General features: G+C 35.1%; 1 protein-coding gene across 3 annotated transcripts in view; it reads left to right on the forward strand.

The window, feature by feature from the left end:
• The window catches only part of SLC44A1 (solute carrier family 44 member 1), a 218,240-nt gene that overhangs the window by 111,621 nt on the left and 88,379 nt on the right, over nucleotides 1-18,240 (forward strand). For all 3 annotated transcript variants that reach the window (XM_052644681.1, XM_052644682.1, XM_052644680.1), the window contains exons 5-7: nucleotides 7,252-7,342; nucleotides 14,513-14,682; nucleotides 16,632-16,721. In XM_052644681.1, coding sequence (XP_052500641.1) covers nucleotides 7,252-7,342; nucleotides 14,513-14,682; nucleotides 16,632-16,721 — 351 coding nt within the window. The remainder of the gene's footprint in view (nucleotides 1-7,251; nucleotides 7,343-14,512; nucleotides 14,683-16,631; nucleotides 16,722-18,240) is intronic.

An 18,240-nucleotide genomic window follows, 5' to 3' on the forward strand; every position in this document is an offset into this window, starting at 1 on the left:
CTGTGGAGGAAACGAAAACCATCTGGTGAGAGCTCCCATCTGAGGTCTTATTTTTCAGCAGAGCATGAATCCATCAACTTTCCTTCCCTGCCGTTTCTGATGAACAAGTTTATTTCCTCCTTTACTATCATTATTTTGGAAAACTCAAAAATGTGTACATTGTATGGGGTGGGTAGGAATCTTCCTCCCTCTGACACTAACTTCAGCTTTACATGAAAGTTTCATCTCAGCCCAGCCAGATCATCCGCTGGGCTCAAATCATGACAGATGGTGAAGGGAAGGGAAGATGATACCTGCTCAGATGTTCTTCCTCTTCCTCTCCCTCTTCTGAATCTGGTCCTACCACCACCTCTGGTCCATAGTCCACCGTTCACTTTACTCCACTGTCCCTGATGTTCAGCTTGGGCATTTGAGTCTGAATAGGCGAATCAGACTGAAGCTCTGTGTTTTGTTTCAACATATTTATAATACCTATTTGTGCTGTGCACAGCGGCATGTGCCATGCCCATGCTTTGCATGTCATTTTATTCTTTCCACATACAGTCTAAATTCTACACAAAAGTTTAGAAATGAGAATAACCTGTAAGTTGAGGGCTGACTGCTTGTTCTCAGTTGGTGCTAGTATTTTACATGGAATTCCATATTATTTCTTGTATTACTCTTATCAAACTGTTGTATCAATATTACTTTGTTTTCCCTAACACTGTAGTAAAATGGCTGGTTTCTTATTTTTCTTTTGTGTCCGGTTTATAGCTCTCCTACTTGAGTTCTTCTTCAGTGTACTGTATCTTGTATAAACTCAGAGTGCTTTATGACCTGCCGTTTGGGCCATGTTCACATTTTAAGGTGAGCCATACGGATTGGTGCTTTCAGTGATCATTGGTGAAAATCATGAGAGAGTATGTGATCCATTCAGATAAAATATGTGAATACTAACAAGCCTTTTGATTATTGTTATCTAATTGGTTAGTGTAGAGTTAGTATGAATAGGCAATCAGATTATTGTTTGCCTTTTTTTTCTTACCAGTCAGTTACACTATAACTTAAACCACAGAATTAGTATGGATTCTTTTTTTTTTTTTAACTTTCATTGGAGTATAGTTGCTTAGTATGGATTCTCTTTGGCCACAGTATATCAAAAGATTGGTTATTATTTATAAATGAGTGAAATGAACAACTGTAGCAATTGATTTAATTGCCTCCAAATCAGAGATCATCAAGGGAGACTTGACTGTTAAAAAGAGGGGGAAATTCTTAAGTTTAGTCATATAATTCTAAGTAATTACTTTATTCAACAAATAATTAATTAGTACCCATTAAATATGTACCAGAAAGACAAAAACAAGGTATAGTCGCCATGTGTAAGGAGCTTGTGTTAGAGTAGACAGGCAAACTTCTCTTTATCCTCTGCAATACAGTAGGAGTCTTGTACAAAGATGGCCAAAGTTAATTCCCTCAGCAGATATTTATTGTGTACCTAGTATGTGCCCATAGTGATCACAGATGCATATCTCCAGCTAGTTAATAGTGCTTCTTGGGAATTGCAAATATGTCCATCCTTTTTATTGGTTACTAGAAATGGAAATTGGAAAATTGTCTTTCTCTTTTCTGGCATATAAATACAGAATGCTTTCCTACTTAGAAAGGAATTAAATTCATTGAATTTATATTCACGTCATTTGTTCTTAATAACAAAAACTTCTGCATTGAAAGATTTTCTTTTTTATTAACTACAATTTTCTAAACCATGTGTTTTAAGGACTATTTTTTTCCTCTTGGTGTATCCTAAAAATGTTATTGAGATAGTAAATCAAACAAAATTTTAAAATAAGAATTAGCCGCCAATGCCAACTCTTTATTTCAAATAATTTCATGTTTTAAACTAGTATTTCTTAACTAAGGGTGACTTTTGCACCTGCCACAGCTAGCTCCTCCCTCTCCCCCATCCAGGATGTTTAGTAGTGTCAGGAGAGGTTTTTTTTTTGGTTGTCACAGTTGGGTGAGAGGTTACAGGGAGGCTGCTGGCATCTAGTGGACAGAGACCAGGGTTGCTGATAAACATCCTACAAATGCACAAGTCAGCTCCCTACAACCAAGAACTGCCTGAGAATTGTGTTAATACCAAGGTTTAGAAATCCTATTTTAGATAGTATACTTTGTAGTGAATGGTGAAAAGCATATATCATTATATATAACATATAACACCAAAATATAAGAGGTTAAAATAATTCTTTTTTGTTGTTGTTAATCAGGATATCTGTTTTATTCAACAGATGGCTTTTGAGTGCTGTCTGTGTGCCAGGAAATAGAAATTCCAGGTATTTTGTAGGCATAAGATCCCAGTTCTCAAAGAGCTCACATTCTAAAGATAGAAATGATATGCAAACTAAAAAATTATAAAATAATATGTGTTTTATAATACAGCTAAGAAGTAAATAGCTTTGTTTGGGTGCATCAGATAAGACTTGACGGAGGGGGCAAAGCTTGTAGTTTGTAGAAATTCTCCTCAAACTTGAACACTCTTTCAGATGCTAGTTAGGAAAGGACAGCTCAGGCAGACGGAATAGCATGTGCAAAAGCCTGGAAGCTTGAGCAACCGCAAGAATTATAAGTAGTTTATTAATGAGCCTGGGGTTTTAGGTAGAGCCCTGCCTTAGGACGGCCTTGAAGCCAAGGAGTTTGGAATTTGTCCTGAGAGCGGAGGTATAATAAACGAATCCTAAGTTTTCAGAAATCATTCTGAAGGTTGTGTGCAGGATGGAGGTAAGAAACCCTCTGAGAGAGTAGTTTAACTGACCCAATAAGAGATCACGATGGTCTGAAATGACATAGATCTAGGACTTCCCTGGCGGCTCAGTGGTGAAGAATCCGCCTGCCGACGCAAGGGACACAGGTTTGATCTGAGAAGATCCTGTGTGCTGCAGGGCAACTGAGCCTGTGTGCACAACTGCTGAGCCTGTGCACAGCAGCCACTGACGCCTGAGTGCCCTGGAGCCTGTGCTCTGCAACAAGAGAAGCCACAGCAATGAGAAGCCCGTACGTCGCAGCGAAAAGAAAGCCTGTGTGCAGCAATGAAGACCTAATGCAGGCAAAAACAAATAACTAAATAAAAATTATTTTTAAAAAATAACGTAGAAAGGTCTGATTGTCAGGACTTGGTATCTTGAATCTCTTGAATAGTATGAGAAGACATAAATGGAAGCTGTAGATAAAGAAGATACCGAATGACTTCCATACTTCATCTTGGGAACTTTATGAATGGTAGAGCCATTACCTAGGGTAGATTTAAAACGGGAAGAGGCAGAGCAGGTTTAGAGAGTGGGTGATGAAATCCAGTGGTCATGTATGGATGCAAGAGTTGGACTGTGAAGAAAGCTGAGCGCCAAAGAATTGATGCTTTTGAACTGTGGTGTTGGAGAAGACGCTTGAGTTCCTGGGGCTGCAAGGAGATCCAACCAGTCCATTATAAAGGAGATCAGTCCTGGGTGTTCTTTGGAAGGACTGATGCTAAAGCTAAAACTCCAGTACTCTGGCCACCTCATGCAAAGAGTTGACTCATTGGAAAAGACCCTGATGCTGGGAGGGATTGGGGGCATGGGGAAAAGGGGACGACAGAGGATGAGATGGCTGGATGGCATCACCGACTCGATGGACGTGAGTTTGAGTGAACTCTGGAAGTGGTGATGGACAGGGAGTCCTGGCGTGCTGCGATTCATGGAGTTGCAAAGAGTCGGACACGACTGAGCGACTGAACTGATCTGAACTGATGGAAAAAAATGTTTTTCAAACGTATTATCTTTGCAGGGTCTGTGGAATGTACATTTTTTTCTCAGGAGCATGTTGAATACTTGTCTGATTATGATTATTAGGAAAGACACAGAAGAAGCATTGTAGGCTGCAGGTAAAGAATTCTATTTCTTAGTTTGTCAGTGATTTCCTAAAAGGCCTTGGAAATATGACTTGCTTTTTTTCATCTGTAATGTTTGGAGCATGGTGATGGAAACATACCTCTTAGTGAAGTTGTTATAAGTGATATTGAGCTAAAAAATAAATAATTAACTATTATAAGACATTTGAAATATTGTAGTAGTTAACATTCTGGGGACTATAGCAACTGTTTACCAAGATAAATGCTTATATACCCAAGTTAGGTTCCTTATATCATTCATTCTGATGGCTTTTGAATAACATTGGCTGAGTTGCATGGATTGCCTCTGATATGCTTTTGATAAGCTTCTGTTCTTTGCTTTAGACTTTTCATTACTCTAGCACGGTTATTTCCCTGTTTTTTTGCAGTAGAAGAAAAAAATTATCTTGCTGTTTATAACCAGACATCTTATGTCTATACTTATACTACTAAAAAAAATAAAATAGATACTACCTTAAGAGTTCACTAAAAATACATTAGCAATACACATGAAAAGAGAAACACTTGTAAAACATTGGCCATTTCTGGGTTGTTTTAATGTTCTTCGTTGAGGCTTCTCTGTCCATCAGTCCTTTAAGTAGGAAGCAATATAAGGTTTCTTCTGATTGTTACTACCAGCACATTGTAAAGATCTTTTTCCTTTAATCTATTTAGTACAGAATCTATTTAGTACTGGCCTCTGTCCCAGAATACCATCAGAGATAAGGCTATTATCCTTTCATTGAGCACTATCCTGGGAAAGTCTTTATAAAATTGAACTCTGTTGCACCTGCTGACCTCCTTTTTTAAAATGAAAAAAGGGTGGGGATGAAGATTATGTTCACTGAATTCAAATGGAGCAGTGTGTTTGACAGCACTGACACAATATGCTTTAGTTAGGGCCTTTCGTGTTGTGCAAATCAATTCCATCTTGGACTCTGAAAGAAGTAAGTTGACAGTTCAGATCAGGAAGTTGATGGTCACATTGGGTGCTTGCCCTGCAGTTACTGGCACAGAGGCTATTTTTTCTTGAGCAATTCTGTAATAGGACTCCAACTATTTTACAATTAATCTAAAGTGTTTGCTTGCCATGGCTGTCATATTTTCTCTAAAATTGCTATAAATAGTATCTAGTGGTATTACCTTTAAACATGAAAGCCTGATTTTAGAAGTTGGATGCTTAATATTCATGTTTAACTAAGTCATTAAAATGGAAGAGAATGATAGAAAAAACAATTTTAGAAACTTAGTTTCCTATTGAGTCTATCTTAAGAGCTGCAGAATCTTGAAGAACAATGCCATGCAACTTTCAAGTATCTCTTTAAAATTATTTTACACTGCCCAATTACCTGAGATATTTTGATATAAAATAGATGCTACATGTATTTATGTAAATATGCTACTAAGCCCACATATTCAAACACTTAACAGGTTGGTTTGGGGGCAGCATTACTGATGTAGTGCAGGTTTGTGGCTTTCTCAAACTCTCTTGATTGAAAGTATAAGATGTAAATTGAAAGCATAACATGTAAATGAAATAAACCTCTCCATTTTGTTGTCCCAACAAATCTTTTTTTCTGTATTCCATTCTAGTTCCTTCTCATGTCCTCACATGATGTTTTCACAATTAATTCAGTGTTAAAATCTGCCTTCACATTATATTTTAAACATATTCCATGTGATACAGTGTAAAATCTCATTATTGCTATAATATAAATGCAAAGCCATTCTATTTGTATTTAATAATAAAGTATTTGCCCAAATTAGTAACCTAGTAAGAACGTCAATAATGAAATACAAACAGTTTACATGATATAATATAATTGGTTTGAGCAAAATTAGAACTAAAGCCTAAATGTCCCTAGCTAACAATGTCTTTGTACAATGAACTTTATCATAGTTGCCATATTGAAAAATTAGCATGTTGTTTGGATAAGACTTAATCAAGGATTTGGTGTACTGTATCCATCCAAATTATATATATATATATATATATATATATAAATGAAAGTGAAAGTCACTCAGTTGTGTTCAACTCTTTATGACCCTGTGGACTATTCTACAGGCGAAAATAATGGAGTGGGTAGCCATTCCCTTCTCCAGGAGATCTTCCTAGTCCAGGGATTGAACACAGATCCCCCGCATTGCAGGCAGATTCTAAGCAGATACCAACTGAGCCACCAGGAAAGCCCAAGAATACTGGAGTGGGTAGCCTATCCCTTCTCCGACAGATCTTCCCAACTCAGGGATCGAACTGGGGTCTCCTATAATGCAGACAGATTCTTTAGCTGAGCTACCAGGGAAGCCCATATATATATGTATGTATGTATTGGCCATGTAGTCAGAAAATAACCAATCTAAGACTGAATTTAAGCTGTTTTAAACTATCTGAAAACTGAGACTCTTTGATCAATTGATTGATTTGATCAGTTAGTTCAGTTTATTTACAGTTACTGTCTCATGCCTCTTACATAAGAAAAAAGTAATGTGTTATCTGAATACTATGTGCTATATGAAGTAATCTTAAATATTTAGTAGTGGAAAGCATAGGAAGGAGAGATGACATATGTAGTTGAAGAAGAGTTTTGTAGCCAAAGAGATCTAGGGTTTAATCCCAGCTTTACTGATTATTAGCTATGTCAGTTATTTACCTTATCGCTTAGCCTCTATTTTATCCTCTGTTAAGTGGGCTTAATAATGCCTGCCTAGTAAAGTTAAAGTAAATTATATAATTTATATATATGAGAGAGAAGAAGTTCACCCCACCAGTGAGTTCACAGCATGATGGGAGGAGGAAACGGGTCCTTTGCTCATCCCAACAGTTCTCTTGGGATGAGAAACCTGCATGGGGAACCGAACGAGCCTCACAAATGGGCTGGTTTCAGCCTAACCCTCAGAAGCACTAGGGCTGGCGAAAACTCTTGGTTTCTTCTGGAGAATTTTTATCATGTTAGTTTTTTCCATTGTTTGAAGACATATCTGGACAGAGTTGGGTCAGTTACAATGAAAGTTGACTCTTTATAAAATTATATGTGTGTGTATGTATGTTATATAGGGCCTGACATATGACACTCAATGAAGATGCTCTAGTATTTACTGTTATTACCCTAATACTGTTAATTAAACTTTATATATAAGTTTCCAGAGAAGAGTCTGTTTCAAATGATTGAGGATCGATACTATTAGACCAAATCAAACTTTTATTAATTCTATAATGTTTGAAAGTTGTATATGTTGAATTAATATTAACCTATAAAATAAAATTTAAATGAATTTAGAAAATTTAGAAAAGAATTTATTCAGACTCTGTTCTGCTAGCTAACATATAGCTTTTCTTTCAACAGGCTCAGCACTATGCAGCTATGACCTAAAGCCTTCTGAATATGCATCATCAAAAGTAAAAGGTCTTTGCCCCAAACTACCTGTTCCAGCGAGGTAAATTTTATTGTATTTCATTAACTTGTGACTTTTGTTTTTGTAGGTAGGTTTTAAACTGTATATGTTATGAGAAAAGAGTGACTTGATGATACCTGTTGCCCAGTTTCAGTACTTTTACAATTTTTAAAGAAGTAATAGAAATGACAACATGAATTTCATGTTATTTTAAAGTACACACACACACATACACACAGGCAAACAACATTTCTCATTCTCAAATACTTTAAATTTCTTTGGGGGGCTCACTTTAAGAAATTTTTTTAATTAATTAATTAATTTATTTCTTGGCCACGCCTAGTGGCATGTGGGATCTTAGTTCCCCTACCAAGGATTGAACCCATGCACCCTGCAGTGGAAGGGCAGAGGCTTAACCATGGGACCACCAGGGAAGTCCCTCACTTTTTTAATGTCATAGTTTTCAAGTATAGAAAGCTGTTGATACTATAAAACTTATAGCAAAATTTGGAAGTCAGGTCTCACAGTTTCAAAAGATTCTTTGAAGTTTCTTTGAAGTTGATCATCCTAACTGGTATTATTTTTAAATTACCCTTATAAATTTAAAATATGCCAGTGATTAGTCTCCATACTTTATTTCTGGCTATATCCTGTAGGTACTTTCTCTGTAATAAGCTGTTTGTCCTAATCAACAAACATTTATTGTTAAGTACCTACTATATGTAATGGATACAAACAAAGAAATATTGTTTATTTGAAAGAATTTTAAAATTTGGGGCCATGTCACACAGATTTGGGCTTCTGGGGTTTTAGTTCCCTGACCAGGGATCAACCAAGGCCTTCAGCAGTGAGAGCATGAAGTCCTAACCACTGGGATGCCAGGGAATTCCTTAGATATCTTTTCTTTTTTTTTGGACAGATCTCAGAGTAGTTTTAAGTGAGGCAAATTTTAAAATTATAAATTGATTTTTTTTTAAAAAGGAAATAGCTTCTCAAGCACTGTAGAATATATCTTCAGAATTAGGTATACACTATTTGGAGTATATCTGATCTTAAGAAGCTTAGCATATATCACTAACCATGTATGACATGAATATTTCCCAGGGATACTGAGTCAAAACCACTTTTTATTGTATCTTAGTATATTATAGAAAGCTATTGGTTAAAATTCTTACCTTATGTCACCTTTCTTTCAACTGACTTAGGGGTATTACTTATGCTTCATTAACTTGAATTTGAAATTTTCTGTTGAAAAGTTGACAAGGACATATTAATTGATTTCCTGCTCTTTTAGTTTTGTCAAGTTGCTGTTGAAATTAAAATTTAAAGCCTACAGATATAAAAACAATGGGACTGTTTTAAAAGATACTAAATAGGAAGGACCTACAAATTATCTGCTTAGACCAATAGGTAGGGAGACTCCAGTCATGAAAATTGAGAATATTAGGGAGGCTGTGACAATAAAGAAAAGAGAAAATTATCAATGTAAAAATAAGAAAAGCTCTGTTCTCTTATCTACTCAACTGCTAACGCCTATTTTAAATGCATATTTGAGTATAGAGTCACTATTTTAAGGCATAAATATAATAGGTATGAAAAAGCCATGGTATGAGAATGAAGTTGCCTGCTCTAGTATAATTTACGTGGGTTTAGGGTAGAGGGCAGTTCATACTGCATATCCTTCTGCACCTTTGACCTCTGACTCTACCATGTTGAGGACTCCCTGTTCCTGGTTATGCTGGGTGATCCAGTCTTGGCTGCATACTCATGGATGTCTCATGTACAGCATCCTAAAAGCATTCACTAGGACGGAAAACATAGAATTAGGGGCTTGAATGTTAGAGATGGACAGGTTTGGTAGCATGGTTATCCCCTAATGTCTTAGTAATCCAAGATGCAATGATAAATCTATACTGTCTGAAAACTGCTTATATAAATGTTTATACTTTATTTAAAGATCCTCATGTTTTACTTAGGAGAAGGCAATGGCACCCCACTCCAGTACTCTTGCCTGGAAAATCCCATGGGCGGAGGAACCTGGTAGGCTGCAGTCCATGGGGTCGCGAAGAGTCGGACACGACTGAGCGACTTCACTTTCACTTTTCAGTTTCATGCATTGGGGAAGGAAATGGCAACCCACTCCAATGTTCTTGCCTGGAGAATCTCAGGGACGGGGGAGCCTGGTGGGCTGCCGTCTATGGGGTTGCACAGGGTCGGACACAACTGAAGCAACTTAGCAGCAGCAGCAGCAGCATGCTTAACTTATGTTAGTAGTTTACAATCTATCACTTTTGTCTGAACTCACCTTTTTGGAAAGTAAATGAGAAGAGATAATTGACAGAAGGAAGGCAAATCAAGACCTTGTACACAGTAAATCTAGTATCTGGAAAGCAAAGTCAGAGGATCAGAAAACAATAAATTTGTTTTAATAAAAAATTTAGGTCACTACCCTGTTTCACACATAGATACCAAATCTCCAAAGATGAGTAAGATCTAGTCTCTGTCCTTAAAAAGAGTAGGGACTATACTTTGATTGACTTTTTTATACGTACTAACACTTCTGATTAACACTAGGCAAACCTGTGATGCAGGCAAATGGCTCTCAGCATACACAAGTCTGTTAAGCTCTTAGTAAACCAAGTTTCCTCATATATAAAGTGGAAATATCAATACCTCTTGCATGGAATTGCTGTAAGAATGAAATAAGATACTATGTGTTAAACATACGTTATTGTGCTTGGTGTTTGGCTCAGAGTATTATCTATATCAACGTCTAAAACCTTCCCATCTCCTCATCCGTCCTGGGTACTCAGGAACTTTCTGCAGATGAAGGTAGTGTCTATTTTAAAGAAGAACAGTGGTAAACTAATTTACTGTAAAACACTAGTGCCACACAATTGCCAAATGGTTACTGTTCCTAAGAGCTTTTGAATTTTACAAACCAGTGCCTAGAAAGGGCCATATTGTATCCAGATTCAGAACTCTGTTGGTGATATGCTGAACATGGTAGCCATATGGAGTTCTAGCCAGCCTATATATTTATAATGCTTAAAGTTCTGAGTATAGCTAGAGAAAACTGCAGTACTAGAAACAGATTTCATAACTTCAGCTTATTCATCAAACAAACATTTATTTTGATACTTTCAGAGGCCAGAAAGGACACTAAGTGTTGGAGAATTAACATGATACAGAACTAAGAAACTAATAGTCATGAAAAAAAATACTATATATCTACATTTTTAAGTGAAGAATCAAGGTGAATTAACACTTACAAATCATCTATTGGGTGTCAAGCACTGTTTTAAGTTTCTTGTGTTATCTCATTGAACTCTCTCAAAACCCTGTAAGGATATTGTCCCTTATAAGAGAAAGGTTAGATAGATTGCTCGAAGTCACACAACTAACTGTTGAGAATCAGAATTTGAATTTAAGATCTTGTAAAGTCTATACCACAGTTAGTTTGAAGCGGGGGAAAGGGAGTATAGAAATGAAAGAGGAGAGAAAAGAAAAAAAATGAAACGTGAACATCACTGCATAGTGCCATTAGATTCTTGATTACTTATTTCCTGCCTTTGCTCTGCTATAGAGATATTGCCAGAACCTTTTTTAATTGTTTTATTTCTTAAAAAAATTTAATTAGAAATCAAGTGTAATGGCTTATTTATAACCTGGAGGTTTGAAATAGTTGTGTGAGGTGCAGACTTCCATCTTATGAAGGAAGGCATATGTTTGTCATCATACTTTGACGGAGCTCATTAACTGTGATAATCTGGACTTAAAGGCAGATAAATGGCAATATGTTTGCCAAGGTAAGATACAGTTTTCTTATGAGTGGCTAATTTAAAAAATCTTTAAAAGACTCATTATAGATTCATTTGTTCTTGTTGACTACTGTTTCAATAATGTGAAACAGCATCAGTTAGTTCCTAATGGGATGACATTGACTTCTTAAAGATTCAATATTCTGTGGGCTTTAAAAGGTAGAAGACTTTCTATAAACAGAATTCTTTATGCTTTTCCTCTTAATTAAGAAGCACAGAGTGTGTCATTTGGGTTAGACACTAAAGCAGAAATGATCTCATGTACTAGGCTCTCAGAAGTGTAATTTTTCTTGAGAGATATACAAAATCAGATAGCTCGTCTTAAATTCATTATATCACATGGGATTTAAGTGGTAAAATATAAGACAAACCATTTCAATGCCATGATTACTTATAATTTTTAAATAGTAAAGCAATTCAAGTATTAAAAACTTGTGACTGGTCAAGTTGTTTTTGTTTGGGAAAGAGTTGAATTGAGAATAAAGAATGACAAAGGAATCTAATACTTTTTATTTTGAAGCTAAGTATTTAATTTCATTTTTGCTGTTGTGTCCAAATGTTATCTTCTCTTTTGTTTGCCTTCTATTTCTTTTATTCTGTGACACTAGATTTACCTGTTATTCCTTACCGCAAGAACAGACTTTGACCATTTTGACCATCAGATAGACAATGTAGTTAATCAGCTTGTACTATTTTTATACCTTTAATTTTAGAGCTGTCAGATTTTTTTTTTTAACTGACATAGATTGAATTATAAGGCAACAAACTGTTGTTACTTTACTCCACTTCTTTGAAGGATGCTTATAAAAGTATTCTTTCTAATTGACCAAGTGTTTATATACAGTATACAAATGACTTGAAAGGGTAAGTTCAGAGCTGATATCACTCAGTTTTTCCCCTTAAATAAAAATGAAGGCTTAGAATTTTAAGACTATAATTCTTCCCTTTTCAAATCAGCTATCCTCATTTTAAGTTTGAAAAGCAGAAAAAAGCTAAAGCTACTGGGCATCCTGCTTATATTAATTTAGAATCATTGACTTGTGAGTAACATGATGATGAAGATGATGTGAAAAGACTTACAGAGATCTTACTCCTACCCTTTCAGCTGACAGATGGAGGGAGAGAAAAGCAGAAAGACATAGTGACCTGCAGCTATATAATATTAGAATCACCCAGGGCTTCTAAACCCAAGTCCAGTTTCCTTTGTCACAGGTTCCACTCCCTTTTGGAGATGATGTGTATTTCTATCTGAGTATAAAAAATATATCAACATCCTGTTAGGATATGGGAGATTTAGGAGGAGCCACTTCTTGACAGAATGTGAGGTTTATGGGTACATGACAGGAAAAAGGAAAATGGGAGTAAGACCAAGAAAATTGGTGGAAATTACAAACAGAACATGAGTGTTCTTAGGTGGATGTATTTTATGTTCAAGGTTGGAGGCAGGTGAGTTAAACAGAGTTGACATCAGAGATTTTAGGATAATAAATAAAGCAGATGAAGATGTAGACATTCATAGACCAGAGAGGACTTTAGTTTTGAAGGATAGAGAACCAGGCTTAAAATATGGTTAGAAGTCCTTAGACGGGGACATTAACCTGGCAAGGACAGTATCAGGAAAAAAGCAGTTGTGGGTCACAACACAGTTGTTAGTTTAAAGGTTTCTGTCCCAGGTTAGTCTCCACTGAGTAAGAACTTGTTAATGTTTTTTGATTCTTAAAGTATTTCTAACTAAATCTATTTTATCTAAAAGCAATCTATAACTTAATATATATTTTCAAATCATTCATGAAACAACTTTTGATCAAAAAATGGTGACTTACATACCTGTAATTCAAGCATTATCAGAATGCTCTGGCTTTCTGCAGTTTGTGTCAAAATATCAAATCTTTGGCATTATCTTTCCCCAACACCATTTGGAGGTGTATACAAATACACCCACATTTGTATTTGGAAGCAGTTTTAAAAAATAAGCATGCCTATCATTGTCATTTTTGGATATATTTTACTCTAAAGCATAAGTAAGATAAGGCTAGATCTTTAAAATTACATTATTTTATTGCTCCGTAAAGTTTAACAGCATGGAAGATGTTTATTCTTACTCCCAGTGGTGCTCATGTACCAATATTTAAGGAAAATCAATATATAGTTCACTTATATTCTTACTTCAAAAGATACATTCTTACTGTTTTTTGAGGAAGGAAACAAAAACAGTGTTTTGCTTCAGGTCATACAAAGTTGCTTTGCAGAACTATGACTGAAAGTCCTATACATAATTCTGAAAATGAGGGATTCATGTTAGTAATGACTAAATTTTAACTTAATGCACATGTAAATATGTGTTGTGCATAGGGACACATGTGGGCTCTTTTAGAATTCGAACAAATCATAACTGAGGGCATGTTCATAGAGCTTTGCTTAAAATCTCTCATTAATTAAATGCACACATGCTTTCAGAAGCTAAAATAGAACCATGTTATAACAAACTATACTTCTACCATGCTTTATACATAGCTATGTTCCTTCACAAGTAAGAGCTGCAGCTAGTATAAACCTATATAGTTGATTCATTTTTGGACACAAATAATCTCCTAATAATAATAACATATAAAAAGAAAAGAAAATAGTCCATAATCCCATGAATATAACAAAGCAGAGATTTTTCTTTAGAGTTTTTCCCCTGTTCTCATTCTTAGATCTTTAATACAGAGATGTAATCATCACATTAGATATAAGTTTTTCTTTTTTTTTCCTTGTATTGTTATAAGTTCTTCCATATGCTAGCATTCATAGTTATTGTTTCAAACAGCTGCATATTCTGCTGTATGTTGATGTCTTGGTATGACTACTTTGTATGAGTTATTAAACTGGTGCCTCAAATACCTTTTTTAATCTAAGGTTTTGTATGTTGTTCTGATAGAGCAAATATTCTATTAATGGTGGCACATTTCAAGCAAAAGTATATGTTTTTTTATTTTTAAATAGCTTATGGCAAAAATTAATTTTGAGTTCAATAAAGTATATGTTTGTAAGTTTTGTCATCTGCCTCTTGATTGATAGATGTGTAGGCTGAGGAGGTTAAGTGTTTGGTTTTGTTTTTGGTAGTTGTGTATGTGTGTATATGTGTGTGTGTTTCTTTTCAGAAGGGGAGGGTAATGTCTTCTGTTGGAATATGCACTCCACCCTCTTTGATAAGCTTGTGGTAAGATTTGCATCACGCCCCATGACAGTCATCTTCATAGCATTAAGCTCACAGCTCTTAGCTCCCATATGATGTGTGGAGGGTGGAGTGTATTGCAGTCATATTCACCTTTCATTTGTGTGTTTGATGTGGCATTTATATTAAGTAGGAGTAATTTTTTTTCTGATTTTTTTTTTCTTGTGTCACCAGTGCACCTATTCCATTCTTCCATCGCTGTGCTCCTGTGAACATTTCCTGCTATGCCAAGTTTGCAGAGGCCCTGATCACCTTTGTCAGTGACAATAGTGTCTTACACAGGCTGATTAGTGGAGTAATGACCAGCAAAGAAATTATATTGGGACTTTGCTTGTTATCACTAGGTAATTGTTTTTCTCATTATTAGCTATTACATAGTTTTACAGTAGAAGACTGTTCTTTTAACCAAAATATGAATACTGCTGGGGATACTTGTAAATTGTTTAACTTCCCATAGCCAAAATAATTGTTTCAGATTATATATAGTTACAAGTATACACATATTTTTAAAGGAATATATATATATATCTGAAACTCATTTCCCTTCTTTTTCTCTCATTGGAGAAAACTGGTATATTCCCAAACTTTGGTTACTAAGTCTATAATAACATTTAGTATGATAATAGGAGGCTTCTTTTAATGAGTCAGTACCCCTTTGTTTTTAGTTATGATTCCCAAAGGCTTACTTGCTTATAAAAAGAGGTTATATATTCTCATATATTTCCATCAAAACCCATAAATTTCTGATAGGTTACATTTGGATTATACAATTTTTTCATTGATACAATTAATGTTACTGTATTGCTGGAAAAATTAGGAACTCTCCACTTGTTAGCCAGTGAGTTTTTCGGTCAATATATAGGTAATAAAATAAATAAATAAATGTGATTTTCAAGTTTTTAGTTCCCTATATTATCCTAGAACTGTATGTAGCCATATCAGAATTTATAGACTTTTTTATATGGAAGAAGTAAACTGTAGTAGGAACCAAAGAACTATTTCATTATATACGTAAAATGAGTGTTTATGCCTGTTAACACCAATTATAGTCATTGAGAAGACTAGCTGTATTTCTGTCTTGTCATTAGAGAGTATTTTCTTTTTGCTTAGGTAGTACTTGACTCAGTTGAAATAATGCTGTCCATATGAAAAGCTATTTCTGTGATATTTGAAACGCTCCCATCTGTTTTTGGTTCCTGTACATTTATTGCAAATGTGAGTACCTCAATAACATTACCTAGTCACAGATCCCAAATATTTAGTTGGCTTTGCAAATGGCCCAAGAAAACTTGACTATTAGTCTAGCCTTATGTAAAAATTATTTGATTTCTGAAATAGTTGAATACTTGAACCAAGAAAAAAAATCCAAACCTAGAAATGTAGTGCTGATAATGTTGTTAAGTCATTGGAATTCCATGTTTTATTAGAATAGTTTTCTTTTTGAGGTTTAAGATCTTTATTCATTTGTTTGTGAAACAAGACTTTAAATAATTAGAGATAAACAAATTATGATTTCCGAAATGAATTTCCCTATGCAAGGGTTAAATCCTCTCAGTTTTTTGTTTTGAGATTTTTTTCACTCAAGATTTTGTCACATTGGGGTGGGTATAGGAGTTGGCTAAATAACTCAACTAAGCTTTGCTCCTTTTTGAAGAGCTTCTCAATCAAGACTCCTGACCCCAGTTGAGAAGTAAGGTCAGGAATTTTGACTTCAGTAGTTTTCAGGGTATTATTCTATAGAGTCAGACCACATCTTGGAGTTTTAGAGGAGAAAAAAACAGAAAAAGATAATATACCATCTGACTTGTTGGCTGAAACAAACATCAGAGAAGTTGGTCCTGAAACACATAGATGGCACAAGGAAGTGTAGCATTTAATTTAACTGATCTCTGTCTGTGTTTGGTAATTTTCTGGTCACGAACATGGCATGTCATTCTCTGCACTTTATGTGTTGCCATCTCTGTTTGCATGCGAGTTCTGATGTCTTCCTGTGGTGAATCCATAACAGTTCTGTGCTGTCTTTGAATCACCATATGCATTTGCATGTATTCTGTTCTGTCGTTTATCAACCCACAGTTAAGTGCTTTTGGTTTTAAGTGATGCTGTTCAAGTGACACAAGTACTCAAGTCAAAGTACAAAAGCAGCCAATTTCCATTCTTACCAAAATTGGGGTCATGAACTTGTCAATAGCAACAAATTATTTTCCCTAGGAGAAAACAATTGAAAGAGTTTCTCTTTGTATTTTCTAATGTTTTCAAATGATATTCTGTGTGTCCTTTATCTTCCCTACAGTTCTGTCCATGATTTTGATGGTGATAATCAGGTATATATCGAGAATACTTGTGTGGATCTTAACATTTCTGCTCATCCTGGGTTCACTTGGTAAGCTACTTTTTCCTTTGTCACCCCTGATGTCATCTGTTTTATGTTTTCCTTAAATTTATGCTTCCTTATTTTGTTTTCCCTATCTCTCTTTGCTGTATGAATTATGTTTTCTCTGGTTATTTTCACCCTTGCTTTGGATAGTATACATTTTATTTTTACTTCTGCAGTTGGTAACCTATACATTTTCAGAAAATATTCTTCAGTCTAGAATTCTGTGATTTTTAAAGGCCGAAAGGAAGCAGTATTTGTTGAGTCCTTCTCCCCTTAAATTTAGCATAAACTTTTCTACCTTTCTAATTCTATTTCTTTCTGCCCATTTGCACTTTTTGTCTCTTATTAAATAATTTGAGTGTTCATGTTCAGGTTATTATTAAAGTTAAAATATTATTTGTTGTATTTTTTTTTAAGACTTTTGCTTACCTTTGCCTTAAGAGTCTCCTTACTTGGTTTTAGCGATAACTGCTGGTCCTGTTTTTATTTTTTATTAGAGTATAGTCAATTTACAATGTGTTGGTTTCAGGTGTACAGCAGAGTGATTCAGTTATTCTGCTCCTATTTTTATAAAAGTCCGTTCTTGAGTTCTTAATTTCAATTCATATTTGTTCTGACTAGAATCTGAGTTCAGTAATTTATTCATGAAGGACTTGTGGGTTGTATATATTCTGAATTCTTGGTTATCTAAGATTGCCTTTGTCATCATATGTGAATGTAAAATTGTTGCACATAAAATTCTTGAGGTACAATATGTTGCTTTATATCTATACTTTATTTCAGAGAACTTTGACATCAGTCTAAGTTTGTTCCTTTGCCCATAACCTGCCTGACTTACCAGATGTTTATGTAATTTCTAACTTACAACTTAAAATTTTTGTCTAGTTCAGAATCTTAACTAAGTTTGCCTATGATCTTTTTGGGAGGATCTTTTTTTTTACTTTATTTTACTTTACAATACTGTATTGGTTTTGCCATACATTGACATGAATCCAAGGGAGGATCTTTTTTAACTTTGAAAAGTTTTCTTTATTTCTGTGTTTGATTATTGTTTCTATTCTAGTGGTTTTTGACTTAAGATTCTTGTTATTCTCCAGTCATCTACCAAATTAGCATTTTTAGTCCTTTTGTTGTTTTCTTTACATTCAGGAAGAGCTCTTCAAGTTTATCTGCTATATCACTGATTGACTTTTCCTCAGTATCACTTCTGTACTTGATTACTTAATTTTGTTATTCCAGTTTAATCTAATTTGTAGTTCTTCCTTCTCTCAACCATCACACTTTTCATTTCAGTTTGTAGCCTTCAAATCTAATTGTGTGCCAGATGATGTCTTAGTCATATTGGACTGTTGTAGCAAAGTACCATAGCCCTATAAACCATAAACATTTATTTCTCAAAGTTGTGAAGGTTGGAGCGTACAAGATCAGGGCACCAGCAGATTTGGCATCTGAAGGCTGACTTCCTGTTTCCAGCCATCTGATTGCTGTTCTCACACGGCAGAAGAGGGATAGGAGCTCCCTGAGG

This window comes from Budorcas taxicolor, chromosome 8 (assembly GCF_023091745.1).
Source record: "Budorcas taxicolor isolate Tak-1 chromosome 8, Takin1.1, whole genome shotgun sequence".
Classification (NCBI taxonomy): Eukaryota; Metazoa; Chordata; class Mammalia; order Artiodactyla; family Bovidae; genus Budorcas; species Budorcas taxicolor.